This window comes from Cucurbita pepo, chromosome 8 (genome assembly GCF_057944985.1).
Source record: "Cucurbita pepo subsp. pepo isolate OVF chromosome 8, ASM5794498v1, whole genome shotgun sequence".
In the NCBI taxonomy this organism is placed as follows: domain Eukaryota; kingdom Viridiplantae; phylum Streptophyta; class Magnoliopsida; order Cucurbitales; family Cucurbitaceae; genus Cucurbita; species Cucurbita pepo.
Genome location: NC_141805.1, coordinates 2,546,519 through 2,563,982, shown reverse-complemented (window position 1 = coordinate 2,563,982; position 17,464 = coordinate 2,546,519). Strand labels below are relative to the sequence as shown.

The 17,464-nt window shown below is 36.2% G+C and overlaps 4 protein-coding genes across 4 annotated transcripts; 2 read left to right on the top strand and 2 right to left on the bottom strand.

The window, feature by feature from the left end:
• The first annotated feature begins 50 nt into the window (after positions 1–50).
• LOC111800492 (protein RALF-like 31) lies at positions 51–2,341 on the top strand. Its single transcript, XM_023684208.2, has 2 exons — positions 51–452; positions 2,157–2,341. The coding sequence occupies exon 1, from the start codon at positions 52–54 to the stop codon at positions 436–438; it is 387 nt and encodes a 128-aa protein (XP_023539976.1). The 5' UTR covers position 51; the 3' UTR covers positions 439–452; positions 2,157–2,341.
• A 559-nt stretch (positions 2,342–2,900) lies between these two features.
• Positions 2,901–5,019, bottom strand: LOC111800710 (adenosylhomocysteinase-like). The gene is made up of 2 exons (XM_023684522.2): positions 4,166–5,019; positions 2,901–3,810 (listed from the first exon to the last, which is right to left on the bottom strand). The coding sequence occupies exons 1-2, from the start codon at positions 4,874–4,876 to the stop codon at positions 3,064–3,066; spliced, it is 1,458 nt and encodes a 485-aa protein (XP_023540290.1). The 5' UTR covers positions 4,877–5,019; the 3' UTR covers positions 2,901–3,063.
• A 1,859-nt stretch (positions 5,020–6,878) lies between these two features.
• WRNEXO (Werner syndrome-like exonuclease) lies at positions 6,879–10,965 on the top strand. Its single transcript, XM_023684305.2, has 6 exons — positions 6,879–7,237; positions 7,328–7,507; positions 8,479–8,609; positions 8,704–8,865; positions 9,379–9,489; positions 10,616–10,965. Exons 1-6 carry the CDS (start codon positions 6,952–6,954, stop codon positions 10,694–10,696), a joined length of 951 nt encoding a protein of 316 aa, XP_023540073.1. The 5' UTR covers positions 6,879–6,951; the 3' UTR covers positions 10,697–10,965.
• A 2,445-nt stretch (positions 10,966–13,410) lies between these two features.
• On the bottom strand, positions 13,411–14,745 carry LOC111800067 (chaperone protein dnaJ 20, chloroplastic). The gene is made up of 2 exons (XM_023683649.2): positions 14,257–14,745; positions 13,411–13,644 (listed from the first exon to the last, which is right to left on the bottom strand). The coding sequence occupies exons 1-2, from the start codon at positions 14,728–14,730 to the stop codon at positions 13,504–13,506; spliced, it is 615 nt and encodes a 204-aa protein (XP_023539417.2). The 5' UTR covers positions 14,731–14,745; the 3' UTR covers positions 13,411–13,503.
• Positions 14,746–17,464: the final 2,719 nt, after the last annotated feature.

Below are 17,464 nucleotides of genomic sequence, written 5' to 3'. Positions count from 1 at the left end.
GCCCATATTGCTGGAGAAGAAGACGAAACAGTGCAAAAAAGCCCTTAAAAAATGGCAAAACCCACCACTCTGTTCTTCCTTCTTTCCATCCTCCTCCTTCCACTCACTTTCCTTCAAACCCTTTTCCCCTTCTGCGATGCTGTTCTTGATCTCAGATCTTTGAAGGGCAACCAAATCGATTTAATGCCCAAAGGGGTTTGCAATCAGAAGATCGGAGAGTGCTTAACAGAGCCAGAAATGGAATCGGAGATCAGTAGGCGAGTGTTGATGATGCAGAAGAGGTATATAAGCTATGAAACTCTTAGAAGGGATATGGTTCCTTGTTCTAGACCAGGGGTTTCTTATTATGAATGCCATCCTGGTCCGGCGAATTCGTATGATCGAGGGTGCGAGGTTATTACTAGATGTGCTAGAGATGTGCATGATATAAACACTTGAAGGCGATGGCGAAGGTAATGAATGTGAGGAATAGTGTTTGATTTTGATTTGGTTTTTGAAATGTGGGTTTGATTTATAGTTGTTGATTTGGGTTTGGATTGGTGTGTTCATGTGCTGCATTGTTGATTTGTGATGAGATCTGGGGTCTTTTGATGGGGGAGGCTTGAGATTTGGTTGTGTTCTATGGTTTTGTTTGCTGGGGTCTGTGATTTTGTGTAGTATGACTTGATTTAGCCATAAGGGTTTGTGTAGTTCTGATGGATTTCCTAATCTTGTGTGTTTGTGTGATGAGTTTTGTTCGTGTTGAAAAAAACGAAAGAAAGCTGCTAGTAGATATTGTCTGCTTTGGCCCATTACGTATCCACCGCTTTGGCCGGTTACGTATCGCCATCCGCCTCACCTCAGCTCTTGTAACAACTAAAGTCCACCGCTAATAGATATTGTCCGCTTTGGCCCGTTACATATCACCATCAGCCTCACCTCAGCTCTTGTAACAACTAAGGTCCACCGCTAGTAGATATTGTCTGTTTTTGCCCGTTATGTATCGCCGTCAGTCTCATGATTTTAAAACGCTGTTTCCACAAGGCATGTTTCATTCCCATCTCACAATTCACCCCTTGGAGGCCCAGTGTCGGATTACAATCCACCCCTTGGAGGCCCAGCGTCCTTGTTGGTACATCACCAGGTGACTGACTCTGATACCATTTGTAACAAGTCAAGTCCATCGCTAGTAGATACTGTCCGCTTTAGTCCGTTACATATCGCCATTTTAAAACAAGTCTATTAGGGAGAAGTTTTCATACCCTTGTAAGGAATATTTCGTTCCCCTTCTTCAACCGAGATCTCACTATCCATCCCTTGGGGCCAGAGAGGCCAACCGATGTGGGATCTCACTATCCATCCCTAGGGGCCAGCGTCCTCACTAGCCTAGTGACGGGCTCTTATACCATTTGTAAGAGTCCAAGTCCATTGCTAGTAGAAGTCTATTAGGGAGAAGTTTCCATACCCTTGTAAGGAATGTTTCGTTCCCCCCTCTCCAACCGATGTGGAATCTCACAAACCATCCCTAGGGCCAACATCATCGCTAGACTAGTGACGGGCTCGTATACCATTTGTAAGAGTCCAAGGCCATTGCTAGTAGATATTGTCCACTTTGGCCCATTACACCTCTTGGTTGCTTTTCTGGTCCTTGCATATACTTGCTTCATATCTCTCAAGGAAATGTGAATTCTTTCGAGAAACTCGACGGCTACTATATCTCCTAGGGCGTATTTCTGTGAAAGATCTTATCTCCGTTAGTTAAACAGGGCTGAGAATGGCCCATCCCTAGAGGGAGTAGAATGAGATTTATCCCCGTTAGTAAACGGGTGTGAGAACGATCCATCCCCAAAGGAAGTAGAGAGAGATTTATCTCCATTAGTTAAACAGGGTTGAAATGGCCCATTCCCGCCCACCCACTTTTTACAAGTAGAGATGGCGGGACCGAGAGGTCAAAGCTCGGAGGTTTATCCGAGCTCCTCCAAATGTTGTCAACCCAGTTAATATGCATTTGACTTGATGGAAGTCACTTCATTGTGAAGTTCATTATTTGTGTGATGGGGATTGCTGTTTAGGAGTTTCAGACATGACATTATTTTCTTAAACTAGATGATCTTTACTTGATCAGAACTGCCCTTAAGCATAACTGTGATTGATTCTGAGAATGTGTAATTCTACAGCTAGCTGCTGGCAGCCGTTCGACTGTTGTACCGTAAGCAGGCATCGACAGGAGGTCGTTGCTCATCGAGATCGAGCAAGAAGAACATCCGTGTGCTTCTGTAAAAAGTATTGTTGAACATTATGAAAGATTGAACAACTGATGTTATCGTAGCTTCATTTTAAATGGAATTGCTCTTGAACACCACGCATTCTAGTACCAACATTTCTTAGTGATGATGAATTTTTGACCAAATCTCATACACGAAGGGGGTAGACACGAGACGGTGTGCCAGTAAGGACGCTGGGCCCCAAAGGGAGTGGATTTTGTGGTGGTCTCACAGCGATTGGAGAAAGGAATGAGTGCCAGCGAGAACGCTGGCCCCCAAGGGGGGTGGATTGTGATGTACCCTAGCAGACGCGTTTTAAAGCCTTGAGGGGAAGCCCGAAAGGGAAAGCCGAAAAAGGACAATATCTGCTAGCGGTGGATCTAGGGTGTTACACCTTCTAACACTAAATCAATCTCGTGAGTTTAAACCTCCTTCTGGTAGGCACAAGCAAGAAAATGAATATCAATATGAAATTTCGTAAGCAGCAATTGAATTGAACGCTCCAAGTGCATCCAGCAGAAATCGAACCTATGAATTTTCCCCTTTTAGGTCGGTATAGGTTGGGTGATTTAACCATTCTCAAACTTCTATTTCTTAGGAGATTCGGGAAAAGATGAAATAGGAAGTGTTTCCAAAACGAACATGATACAGGTAAGATAATAAAATTGAAACGATTTTCATTTATTTGCTTTTATGAAAATTGCATAGCCTCCTCTTATGACAAATCGAAGCTTATCGCTCTATAATGAATTCTAATACTTAATTGAAATAAAAACAACAAACCGAAATCGTAGAACTGATATTGTCTCACCTTGTCCGTTCAATACCTGTAGTGAGCAGGCTTGTAAGGACCTTCAATGGGGACGCTAATGTAGTCAGCCTGGTCCTTGGTGAGCTTAGTGAGCTTAGCTCCAAGCTTGCCAAGGTGAAGAGCAGCAACTTTCTCATCAAGATGCTTAGGCAAAACATAGACCTTCTTCTCATACTTTCCAGAGCTCTTCTCCTTCCAAAGCTCAAGCTGTGCAATCACTTGGTTTGTGAATGAGCAGGACATCACAAAGCTGGGGTGCCCAGTGGCACATCCCAAGTTCATCAGCCGTCCCTCAGCGAGCACGATGATGCCCGAGTTAGTTTCGGGGAAGACCCACCTATCGGTTTGAGGCTTGATTGTAATCCGCTTCACTCCGGGGTAAGTTTCGAGCCCATTTATGTCGATCTCGTTATCGAAGTGACCGATATTGCTGACGATTGCATTGTTCTTCATCTTCTTCATGTCACTCACCATGATTATGTCCTTGTTGCCTGTGGTGGTGACAAAAATGTCAGCCTCGGAGACAATGTCGTTAAGGGTCAAGACCTGGAAGCCTTCCATCAATGCCTGGAGGGCACAGATTGGGTCTATCTCTGTGATAATCACACGAGCTCCACCTTGCTTGAGGGCGAAGGCACAGCCCTTGCCAACATCTCCATAGCCACACACAACAGCAACCTTGCCAGCAATCATGACATCAGTAGCTCTCATCAAACCATCAGGGAGTGAGTGGCGGCATCCATACAAGTTATCAAACTGTTTCATCAAATATTCAAGGCAATTGCTTAATCAGTCCATGAAATCCGCATACAAGATCTCACAAAATCACCCAGAAAATTATCCAACAAATTGGTGCCAAAACTAATGTTCTGATCATACTTAACCAGCCAGATTCAAGCACAAATTTAAACACCCAGAAAACTATCTAACAAATTAATGCCAAAACTATGTTCTGATCATACTTTGTTCATATCTAAAACAGCAGTAATCAAATCTCAAACAATACCATCTTCACCTACATTTTAAGAAGTTTTCGCATTATTGGACGAGGTTAATACTTAAAATTAAGCTTGATTCGATCTAAAATTAGTGATAACCTGAGAATTAGTACCTTGCTCTTAGTGACAGAGTCATTGACATTAATGGCGGGGAACAGCAAAGTTCCATTAGCCTGCATCTGGTACAACCTCTTAACACCAGTGGTTGTCTCCTCCGAGACACCAACCAATCTATCCTTCATCCTGTGGTACCTCTTAGGATCGGTCTTCAATCCATCTCTGATAATGGTGAGCACAATCTGAAACTCAGAGTTGGTACTTGAAGAAGGATCTGGTAGCGTCCCTGATTTTTCAAAGACCTCCTCCGCCTTGAATCCTTCGTGGATCAACAGCGTAACATCGCCACCATCGTCAACGATCAAATCCGGACCACCGTCGGGGCCCCAATCCAAGGACCGCTCGGTGCACCACCAGTACTCCTGCAGAGTCTCGCCTTTCCAGGCGAACACGGCGGCGCTATCGCGAGCCATGGCGGCGGCGGCGTGGTCCTGAGTCGAGAAAATGTTGCAGGAGCACCAACGGACTTCAGCGCCGAGAGCGGTTAGGGTTTCCATGAGGACGGCAGTTTGGATCGTCATGTGAAGAGATCCAGTGATTCTCGCTCCCTTGAAAGGCTGCGATGGTCCATATTCTGTTCTGCAAGCCATTAATCCAGGCATTTCAACCTCAGCTAGATCGATCTCAAGGCGACCGAAATCAGCTTGAGCCATGTCCTTGACCTTGTACTCGCGGCCAGTGCTGGTTTTGTCTACCAATAAAGACATTGCTGATCAAATTTGAACCGAAAAATCAAAAAACAAACAGAAATCAAAACAAAATGAACTCTTCGTTGGATTTTTTTTTCTTTTTCCTCTCTGATATTGAAATTTGAAAGTGGCAATGGAGGTTGTTCTAAGTTTCAGAGGAGCAGGGCGAGGAAGATGAAGAGTGGGAGGCCGTTTAAATAGGTTCCAACGGGAGTGTGATGGACGGTTGAGATTGAATGATGACGTGTCATCTGTAATGCGATTCAGGATTTGGAGATCGGTAGAACCGGTAAAAGAAGCGTGCGTTTTACACGGGAGATTATGCGGGACCCAGTGGAGAAAAAGGAGTGACACGTGTTTATATTTTATTGGCTGAACACAGGACGTTTTCCGTTAACCGTTGGATCGTTTCCCGCGAGTCGTTTGTCCGGTTGGGATTTTAATTCCATTCTTTTTTTGCTCTCTATATTTCTATAAACTATTTTTTCAAAACCCTTGAATTTATGATTAAACTATATATATTTTTTTTTATTTTTTAATATATTTTTTTTTATTAAAAATACGTAAAATATTTTAATAAGCAAAAATAGTGCATAATTTTTCAAGTGAAAAAGTAAATTATTTAATTTTTTTTTTTTAAAAACAAAATTAAAAAGTTGGTGAAACAAAAATTATTTAAAACATAATTTTTTCATCGGCTCGGTTTGTCTTGACGGTTTTTGGCCATTTTGTGTGCTTGGATTTGACAATGCTTACTTCGTGTTGTCTCGGTTTTTGTCATTCATGTGTACTTCGATTAGTTTTCTTGTCGTTCAGAGCCGGTACTTATCTACAATTTGTATGTAACTAGCAGCTGAGATGAAACCGACACTGTAATATCTAATGCGGTTTTGCTTTCATCAAAGATCGCGAAACACGAGTTAAGCGACTCAAATTATTGTGATTATAACTGAATGATTGTATTTTATGTACAAAACCCTGAGATGAATGATCGTATTCATCAGGATTCACTCGGGCATGAAACAAATAAGGTTTGACTTCACGACGACGCTCGATTATGAATCAAATCAAGAACGTAACTGAGAGTGAGCTAGTTAGCTAGGTAATTCATTACAATTACGCGAATAAACTGGAAGATTGTATGTCAGTGTTATTGTAAATCTGGTCATACGAAACGTGACCATTAGAAGTTTTCGAATATAGGTCCGATACCTCAAGTTTTTCCAGGTTGCAATAAACCCGAGAGGCCAGTTACTATTTATACCGATTGTAACCCTAATCGAGTCGGGTATTATGACTCGACCTACACAAGGGTCCAAGAAGGCCTAGAGAGACAAAGAAGATAAGATAATCCATATCCTCTCTTAAATGAACAAGCTACATGATTCGATGGGCCTCTAAAGACAAAGCCGGGTAATGAATTTGGGCCTAGCACGATTTCCTACCTACATGGGCCTCGTAAATGGGCTTGTATTTTGGGCCGACATTCTCCATCTCATATTTAACAGGCCCACGTTAATAACATGGAGAGAAAAAAAAAATAAATGTTTTATAAGTATTTGCTTAATATGTAATATATTAATAATTACATTTATAAAAATACATGTTTCTAAATATTTTTTTTATTTCTGAGCTGGAACAATAGATAGAACACTAATCATCATTGTAACGATAGTTCGATTCTTGTCCGGTAATTATTAAACTATCAGATTGATTGAATTATAAGTATGGTCGGTAAATTTTTTAGTGAAAGCCAATGCCTCGGAGGTCCCTCGGGACTCTTACTGACGAAAATAAGAGGTGGATTTTTGCCGATTTTAGAAAAGTAAAAAATTATATTTAATATATTTAATTAATTTAATTTTTTTTAATATATAAAATTCTTATTAGACATAAAATTATAATTTAATGGAATTATTAATTTAAAAATTAATTAGGTTAAATTTTTAAATATATTTTGGAATATACTTTAATTATAAATAATAATAATAATAATAATAATAAAGCTCTTCACATTTTAAACAACGAACCTTTCTTCCACCTTCAATCAATTTTTCCTCCGTCTGAAAAGCGACGGCTCCATTAAACTGAAAATGGAATTCTCCTGCAGTAGCAACCGTGCCGGAGCGTCGACGGAGCTCTCCGTCTGTTCTTCACCTTCTTCGTCGTATTCGTTCTCCTTATCGGAGTTCGATCAGCCATTTACGGAACAGCAACTCCAGGCGATCGAGGCCATTGAAGCTGCATATCAGTCCACCACCGCCAAAAGGCGACGAGAAAATGAGGTCTTGTGTGTTTCTCCCAACTCCGGCCGTCGATTGCCTCGCTCCATTTCGTCTCTCCAGTCTCCACATTCTTCTCCATTATCGCCCTGTCGAGGTATTTTCGAACTATCTTTTGAGGATTTAGGGCTTTTTTTGAGATGGATTGAGATTATGAGTGCGTTTTTTTTACTGTTTTCGTTTGCAGTTACCTCGAAGATGAGATTTCCTGCCTTGAAATTTGGTGGCCGAATTGTTTATAGTAGAACTGCTAGTGAGGTAGATAGAGCGTCCAGGGAGCTAGCAAAGAAAATCAACTCCATGAGGAAAGGAATGGATCAAATTACTATCGGATTCGATATCGAGTGGAAACCCACGTTTAGAAGAGGTCAGTCACTCATTTGAATTCATTGAAGCCAACTTAAGAATGATCATACTCACACACCACAAACATAAAATAAACAAAAAGACACAAACAAAAAGTCACAAAGATTTATGTGGTGAAAATTGCATGAAAATGTTCATTTCGCCGTTGATTAAACTCTATTATGCTCAATCAAATTTGATTAAACATGTTGCTAACAGTTAAGTTAGTAGGTGAACTCTCTCAAGCACACATTGAATCGGTTGAATTTTCAGAATCTTAGGAGGGTTAGTTAATTGCAATATCAGTTCATGTTCTGTAATGATTAGCTCACAATACCCACTGTTAGCAGATGGTTAAATGAATTAAGAAATCAGTCTTTCAGAGAGAGAGAGAAGGAGCGAGTTCTTGAAAGGGCAGAAAATGTTTCTTTCGCCGTCTTGCTTGTGTGAGATCCCGCGTTGGTTGGGGAGTAGAATGAAACATTCTTTATAAGGGTGTGGAAACCTTTTTCTAGCAGACGCGTTTTAAAAATCTTGAGAGGAACCTCGAAAGGGAAGACCCAAAGAGGACAATATGTGCTAGTGGTGGGTTTGGGCTGTTATAAATGATATCAGGTGATGTGCTAGCGAGGAGGCTGAACTCCGAAGGGGGTGGACATGAGGCGGTGTGCCAACAAGGATGCTGGGATCCGAATGGGGTGGATTGTGAAATCCCACATCGGTTGGGGAGGAGAACGAAACATTCTTTATAAGGATGTGGAAACCTCTTCCTAGCAGACATGTTTTAAAAGCCTTGAGTGGAAGCTCAAAGAGGACAATATTTGCTAGCGGTAATCTTGTACCGTTACAATGGTAACAGAGTCAGACACAGGCCGATGTGTCAGCAAGGAGGCTGATTCCGTGTTTACTTTGGTCACGGATTCCCTGAAATATGTTGATCAAAACACTAATTTTTACTGTTTTTGACACATTTGATATGAATTCATCTTGCAGGTGTTCCACCCGGAAAGGCAGCAGTCATGCAACTGTGCTTGGACCATTCACAGTGCCATGTGATGCATATCATTCATTCAGGAATACCCCGAAGTTTGCAGGCTCTTCTTGAAGATGACACACTCAGTAAGGTTTGAAGCATCACTACGACAGATTTTGGAATTTAATTTTCCTGATCTGTTTATAAAATAACCTATTTCAATCAATCATGCTGAAAATCTTCAGGCTGGAGTTGGCATTGTTAATGATGCTATGAAAGTTTTTAAAGATCATAACGTGTCTATCAAAGCAGTCGACGAGATCTCGAATCTAGCTAATCGAAAGCTTGCTGGAGTTCCCAAAAAATGGAGCCTTGGATCTTTAACTGAGGCGCTCATATCAAAAGAGGTTGATATATTCTCTCTTTATCATCCATTACCGTTAGTTTTGAGTGAATGTTCATAGAGATCGTTAGCTCAAGCAATTTGTAGATCAAAATCTGATTGTGAGATCTCACATCGGTTGGAGAGGGGAACGAAACATTCTTTATAAGGGTGTGGAAATCTCTCCCTAATAGACGTGTTTTAAAACCATGAGGCTGACGGTGATACGTAATGGACAAAAGCAGACAATATCTACTAGTGATTGGCTTAGACTGTTACAAATGGTATCAGAGCTAGACACTGAGTGGTGTACCAGTGAGGACGCTGGGCCCCAAAGGGGGGTGAATTGTGAGATTCTACATCGGTTGGAGAGGGGAACGAAACATTCTTTATAAGGGTGTAGAAATCTCTTACTAATAGACTCGTTTTAAAACCGTGAGGCTAACGGCGATATGCAACGGGCCAAAACGAACAGTATCTGCTAACAGTGAGCTTGAATTTTTACACGGTCTTTATTCAAATTTATTGAACTTTGTAGCTTCCAAAACCCAGCAAGATCAGACTTGGAAACTGGGAGGTCGCTGTGTTATCTAAGGAGCAACTGCATTATGCTGCCACAGACGCCTTTGCTTCTTGGTACTTGCATGAGGTATATTATCAAATCTTACCTTTCCTTCCATGTAGTAATTGATTTTAAGATCTCTTCAAAACGATCTCAGGCATGTTTGAAAATAGTTTTAGAAATAGTAATTTTGGTGAAACTGATTTGTTTATGAGTAATTTACCGTTGCCGAGCTCATTCTGAGTGTCACGGTCCAAGGAGTGGTTGTGCTCAAGTAAGTCATCGAGGAAGACGATTAGTTTAAGTGGTGCACCATCTCCCTTGGTCGCATCATGGCGCTCGTCTAGACCCTCGCATGGCCGGATGAGCTCCACTTGAGGGTTGCCGCTGTTAGACGAACACGACTCTCCACAATGGTATGATATTGTCCACTTTGAGCATAAGCTCTCATGGGTTTGCTTTGGCTTCCCCAAAAGGCCTCATGCCAATGGAGAGAGTATTCTTTGTTTATAAACCCATGATCATTCTCTAAATTAGCCGATGTGGGACTTTTATCATCCAACACCTCCCCTCGAACAAAGTGCACATCCCCTGAATCGAGCCTCGACTCCTTTGGAGTCTTAGTCATTTTTGACTGCCTTCGAGGAGGCTTGACTCCTTTTCTTTTGGATTCCTTTGTTCGATATTTGAGGATTTACCAATCTACTGGCACGACTAAGTTTTAGGGCATGGCTCTAATACCGTGTTAGACGAACACGACTCTCCACAATGGTATGATATTGTCCACTTTGAGCATAAGCTCTCATGGGTTTGCTTTGGCTTCCCCAAAAGGCCTCATGCCAATGGAGAGAGTATTCTTTGTTTATAAACCCATGATCATTCCCTAAATTAGCCGATGTGGGACTTTCATCATCCAACAGCCGCTTCTCTCGTCGTAACATGAGGGTCGCAACCTACTCTCCTCATAGTTGTGACCTTCTTCCCTACTTAAAGTAGTCATCATCCTCGATGACTTACTTGGGGGCACAACCATTGTTAGGTTGTGACACTGAGCGAAGTAGTGCACACAAACGACGGCATTAGAGTGGCTGGACGTTGATTCAGCCCACCGAGTAGGGTTTCACACGATATCCTTGCTTTTGAATCATTAAAGACGTGTTTAAGAGTGTTTTTGAACAAATCTCAACCTCGAACTATACTCGTATACTCGTAGATCTTAAAGGGATTTCCAGATCCTCAAGAAGCAGCAGATTCGGAGGGAGATGAGGAACCAATATGTGTGATGCCACAATGACATCCAATGGTTGCATTAAGATCGAAGCTCAACACTCAGCTAAGTTATCCAATTTATCTAATTAATTTTATTGTTGAAATTGTTTCTTATCTTAAGAAACTCTAAATTAATCTTATTGTCGATTTACTCTATATGTATATGTCGGGTGTGGACTTCGAAATGTTAGACACGTCGATGAAAATTTAACATCCCGAATATATCAAGGGTAATGTTGGAAATTCTTATTGAAACAATCTTCGATAAATTAGAACAAAATCTTTAAAATCTTAGCTTTTTCTATGCATTTCTTTCGAGTATTTGTCCGCGGGTCCTCTATTTTCCTCCCGAGAAAGCGACCACCATGAAAACCATTCGAAAAAAAAACCTGGAATGAAAGATAAAATAGATTATAATTTTGAAAAATTAGACTTATTTGCCCTTTTTTTTTTTTTTTTTTTATAATTTAGTTTTCAAAATTAATTCAAATATTAAAGATTAAAGAAAGTAATAACAAGAAATATATCTTTAATTTGTAAATTTTATACAAATTTGATGTTTTTAAATATCTAAAAAAAGTAATTTTGTAAAGAAATAGAATTATTATTAGTCTACATAAAGAAATGGATTTACGTGAAGTTTATAATTTTATGTATTAATTAGTAACCAATTAAACTAGGCATCAATTATTTAATTTTAAACATTTTATCAATTTTCTCACCTAATTAATGATTATAATCTATTAAATTAGATTTTTTTAAAATAAAAAAATATTATTAAATTCTACATTTAATAACTTAACAATTTTTTTCTTTTTAATATAACTTAACGACTTTTGGTAATTGCCATACAATTTCTTATTCTTTGCTTTTTTTTTCTTTTTTCTTTTTTTTTTTATGAAAAAAAAAAGGTAGATTTTTTTTTTATAATCATTTTCAATTTTTTGTTCATTAAAATTTTAAATTATATATATATATATATATATATATATATATCATGAGCTCCTTTTTTACAACAGAATTATATGGAGAAAAAGCAGAATTTAAATTATGTTGAATCAATTATTAGGGGTAAAGTTGTAGGTTTTAAATTAATTAATAAATTAAAACTAATTGGTTGGTTTCCATTTAAGGCAACAAAAAGCCATATTCAATTTGTAATAGCTAATTTTGAGACGGGTAGAAATTAATAAATTAAAATTAATTAGTCGGTTCCATAATTATTGATGAATTTTCATTTACTTTCATGCATTAATGAGTCAACAACCATATAAAATGCTTTTTTTCTTTCATTAATTTAAAAGAATGCACCATTTTGAATTTAATGATTTAATGTAATTTTATAATTTATTTTATCAATTGTTGATTTGAGTCGCATCACATTAGTTCAATAAAGGGACCAACTCTATCTACTTATAAATGCGTACTAAATGAAATAGACATTGATATTAAAGTGTGAAATTTGAATTTTAACTCAATTTAAAGATATTTAATGGATAAAATCAATGATTTTTTTTTTTTTAGTGTTCTGTCACATCCAATAGATCTAATAGTTGGTAAACAAAATTTATACAATTATTAGTTGGTAAACAAAATAACCACATAATTTAGACTCATATTCTAAGTGTATTGAATTCACGTACAATTTTGTCAAGTCATTTAAATCAACTACTAACGTACAATTTTGTTAAGACATTTAAATCTTAATAGGTAATTTGGTGATTCACGTATAATTTTGTCAAAACATTTAAATCAACTACTAACGTACAATAATTTTGACAAGACATTTAAATATTAATAGGTTATTTGGTGGATGCTTGTTTCAAGCAAAATGTTAGATTTTTTATATGAAGAAAAAAAAAAATGAATTTGTTTTCAAATTGATTCTTTCCCGATGAAATTGGTTACTTAAAGTTCAATTTTTGTTTATATTTATGGTTACTTAAAGTTCAATTTTTGTTTATATTTATGTTTGAGAATGCTCCTAAACGAGAAAGCTCTTTTTTAAATATGATATTTCAAAGTTAAGGAAGAAAAATAAAAAAAGAAGAAGATCTAAAGATATAGAGATATAAGTGGAACGACACTAAGCGAACTCTTGGGGTATAAATTAAATAAAGAAAGTGATAAGAGCAAGACCGAAATAATTATCTGTGTTAAGGGTACTAATGTTATTTTGCAAAGATTAGATATAGTTTGAAATGTAGTACTAACAATTTCATCCACTCGGTAACAATGATCGTTCAAAATATATATCTTATTTACTCCTATTTTTTCTAGAATATTTATTATATATCTATAAATAATCTTAAAAAGATAATAACATGTAAATCCATCCTGCACTCCCTCCTCCTTCCCAACTTTCTTTTCCCTTCTTGTTCATTTTATTATCAACTCTAGCTGGTCATCTAGAAAAATCAATCTAGAAAAGGTCAGATTTGGTAGGATTGTGAAATATAACGGACCTCCTAAATTTGAAACCAATCTGAGAAACGATTTCAAATTCAATTTGAAGACCTAATTTCAGGAGTTTGAAAGAAAGGGATGATAAAGAGCCTTATATAGAAAGTGGGCTGATTCTGTTACAGTCGAGACAATAATATAGGTCAAAGAGGATATTGGGAAATTTTGTATTCACAAGATACAGTGATGGTGCAGATTATTTATGGCCTTGTGGGGCAAGTTTTCAATCAATCGTTTTAGAGCAGATTATAAACAGGAAAGGGGAAGAATTGGAAGTATGAGGAAAACTAAAAACAAATTTATTATGATTCTCAAATGGGTCGTTTTCTATTTACTTATGGCTGCTCAAGTATGAATCTATAATTTCAATCAAACCTGTTCATTCATTTGTTGGCGCATTCGATCTCCCCAGGACAAATTGTGTTTCGAATCCTTATCCATGCTTCTTCTCTTCAATTCTGAGATCTGAGCTTTCCAACAACTCTTCCATGCACTTTTATCCGGAACTCCCTGGATTCAAGTCAAATTGAAAGATTGAGTTATGGCATTCAAATGGAAGATCAAAAATGGCAGGTCCCAGGTGGGATTAACTCAAGTTTTTGTTTGATACAGCGGGGAAAGATTTCTGGGAGACGTTGACAAAGTAATTTCAGACTTTCTAGAAACACAATCAAATGAAGTAGGAAAGAAATTCCATATTTGGAGAAAGTTGTCGAGAAAACAGTAGATTAGCCAATTGCAATCGATCTCTTAGTCTTAATTACAGAACAAAGAATAACAAAGAATTGAATAGCCAATTGAATACCCTTGCTCCAATAGGAACGGTACCGCCCTCCACCATTCCTTCAGCAGCTTTTATCGGATAGAGTCAGAAAACTACCAAAGAAAGAAACAAAGAACCAGAAGCGGACGATTCCTTTCCTCACACCAAAAATCCAGAACCAAAGGAGCATCTAACAAGAAAATATCCTTCACTCATACCAATTAAACATGAAACACCTCAAAAACAAGGGAAAACACAAAATCAACACAGAAGATTTCAAAATCCACCAACAATCAAACGCAATTTCCCCTAAAATACTGAAATACAAACGAGAATCGATAGATAAATTGAACCAATACCTCATCGACATCAAATCGTCTCCTAGCAGAGAACGCGACTTGAAGGCCTCCAACCATATCTCTGTCATACAACGCTCTCCTCCTCGGATCCGACAATGTCTCGTACGCCTCCTGAACACGAATGAACCTCTTCGTATACTCCTCTGCCCGGCCCGGCGGCGACACATCCGGATGGTACTTCCGAGCGAGTTGCTTGTAGGCGCGCTTAATTTCCGCCAAGGATCCAGACTCGGAAATGCCTAGCAAATCGTAGAAGGATCCATCGGCGGCCTCGGAAGAGGCGATTCCTCCGTTGAACGAGGCCTTTGCTCTAATAGAAAGAGACGGCAAGCGAGTCGAATTGCACGGCGGAGTGTTGGGGAAGAAAACCCGAGATCGCTGGCCGGAAATTTGCCGCCGGCCGGTAATACTAGGGCTCGAAGGGATTAAGATGCTGTAATCGCCTCCAGAGTAGGTAAAATCGGAGCACTGCATTTCTCTGTTTTTTCTCCGTCTCTCTTCCGCTTTGTCTTCTCCTATTTATAGGAGAGGACGTCCAAGCTGAGTCAGAATAAATAAAATATTCATTTTTTTTTTTTTTTAAATATGTATTTCATAATTTTACCTATATTATCCCTTCTTAATTTCAAAGTTTTCGTTTTATTTTATATTTAAAAATAAATAAATAAAAATCCTATTTTTATTTTGTTTTCAAGCGATAATTACTTTCTTTTATTTTATATAATATTTGAAAATTAAGCACGTGGACTCCTTCATTTTTTCTATCTATTTTTATATATTTTTTAAAATTAAAGTCCAATTTTGAAAATAAATTAATAATAATTATATATTCTTTTTTTTTACTTTAGAAAATTAAGCAAAATTTTTGGACTTTTTTGTTACCTATTTATATTTGCTAAATTTTGGAAATAAAATAATAATATTATTATTCTTTTAAATTTTATTCCATATTAAACTAATTTTTTATTTAAAAAAATTAAACACTAAGTGTTTATTTTGTTTGTTTCTATTTTCTTTATCTATTTTTATATATTTTTTTAAAAATTAGGCGAAATTAAAAAATGAAATAATAATAAAATTTTATTCTTATCTTATTATTTATATATTTTTAGATTTATGGTCTCAAATTGTTCCTTTAAAAGGCCATTTTTTAGGTTTTTTCCTTGTATTTTTTAAATTGCTTTATAGGGAAAGTTGTGCACAAGTGAAATTGTTTAAACTAAGAACACGTCTAAGTTAAATAATCAAAATATCCGGGACTAAAATGAAAATACAAAAAGATTTAGGACTAAAATGAAAATATAAAAAGTTTTAGGATTAATTGAATAATAAAATCATGAGTTAAAATGAGAATTTGAGCGTATCTTAGTTGATAAAACGCATATTACGATACCTATTTAGTTATAAAAGTAGAAGTCGGGACTAAATTATTAAAAATAGTTATAAATAATATTATATGAATGAATTCTCACCATCTATCCCTCTGGGGCACAACGTCCTCACTAGTACAGTGCCCCATGTCTGGGTTTGATACCATTTGTAACAGCTGAAACCCACTGTTCATAGATATTGTCCGTTTTGGCTCGTTACTATCGCCGTCAGCCTCATAATTCTAAAATGCGTCTAGTAGAGAGAGGTTTCCATACCCATATAAGAAATGTTTGAAAATCCCTCTCCAACCGAGGTGGCCTAACGTCCTTACTAGCACACTGCCCAGTATATAATTCTAATATCATTTGAACAGTGAAAGTCCATCGCTTGCATATATTGTCCAATATTGTCTGTTACGTATTATCGTCAGCCTCACAATTTTAGCTATTAGGAAGAGATTTTCACACCCTTGCAAGTAATGTTTCATTCCACTCCAACGATTTGACACTGGTCTAATTGTTGGCGATAGAAGAAATTATATTCTATGGACAAGCCTTTGAGCACGCAAAGGGGTAGGTGCATAATTAATTTATTATTTATAAAAATAATAAATTTATTTCAAAAGTAAATAATAATTATTAAAAAATAAAAACAATAGTGGAGACACTTTAATTTTTAATTTGATAAGATTCAAAGAATCATTAAAGAGAAACATAAGAAAAAGTATGCATTTGATTGTAATGTTCAAAAAAAAAAAAAAATTTTTTTGTTATTTTTAAATTAATTCATGAAATTTTACTTTCAAAATTTTCTCCAAATATATCAAATTAATAATAATAATTTTAATGTAATAAAAAAAATAATATCTATATATTTCTAAAATAGAGAATAATTAATAAAAACTTATATTTTTTAATTTTAATATTAATTTTAATTTTAACAAAAAAAAAACATATCAATAATTAGAATAAGACGAAAACCAAGATACGGAAATTAAGATGATATTATAGTCCTTCAAATTGATTTAATATATATATATATATATATATATATATATATATATATATATATATTAGTTTAATAATTTTGACACTAATTAATATTTTCTCTAATAAATATGCTTGAATTAATAAATAGTTTAAATTATATATTTTTGTATTTAATGACTACTCACTGCTTTAAAATTATTGTCCTTAAAACATTTTTTTAGAATTAAAAATTGTAGGAATCTTCGTATAAAAATAAAAGTGATAAATTTTAATATTGTGAAATTTAGAATATATTCAATCTTTAAAATGAATTTAAATTTTAAAATTTTGAAATTTTGAAATTTAGTATCTATAATTTAAAATATTAAAATTAATTTCTATAATGGATATAATCTTAGATTTCAAAATTTTGAAAATTAGAAAAAATAATAATTTTTTCCCAATTATAATTTAACTTTAAAATATTATTTTTTAAAGTAACGGGTCATTTTGATAAACACAAAATTGAACGCTCAATCTTGACCTTCTATTGATCTTTGCGGACAGTAAAAAAAAAGAGTTAATCTTGAAATTAGAGACGTGGTGAGGATGAAGATTCCTTCGACTCCTGTTTTAATTACCACTATGAAATTCTCCATTTATTTTTGTGAATATCAGATTCTACGAGAGGAAATTCTTGTTTCAACACACACGTACACATATATATTATCTTTGTCTCCTCCCGTTTCAATTTCTGTGAAATTGTCTAGAAGAAAATTTCTCGAACACACACAAATGCATATATATATATATATACATACACACGCGCGTAGTATTTTTGTAAATATTAAATTTTATGGGATTAATAT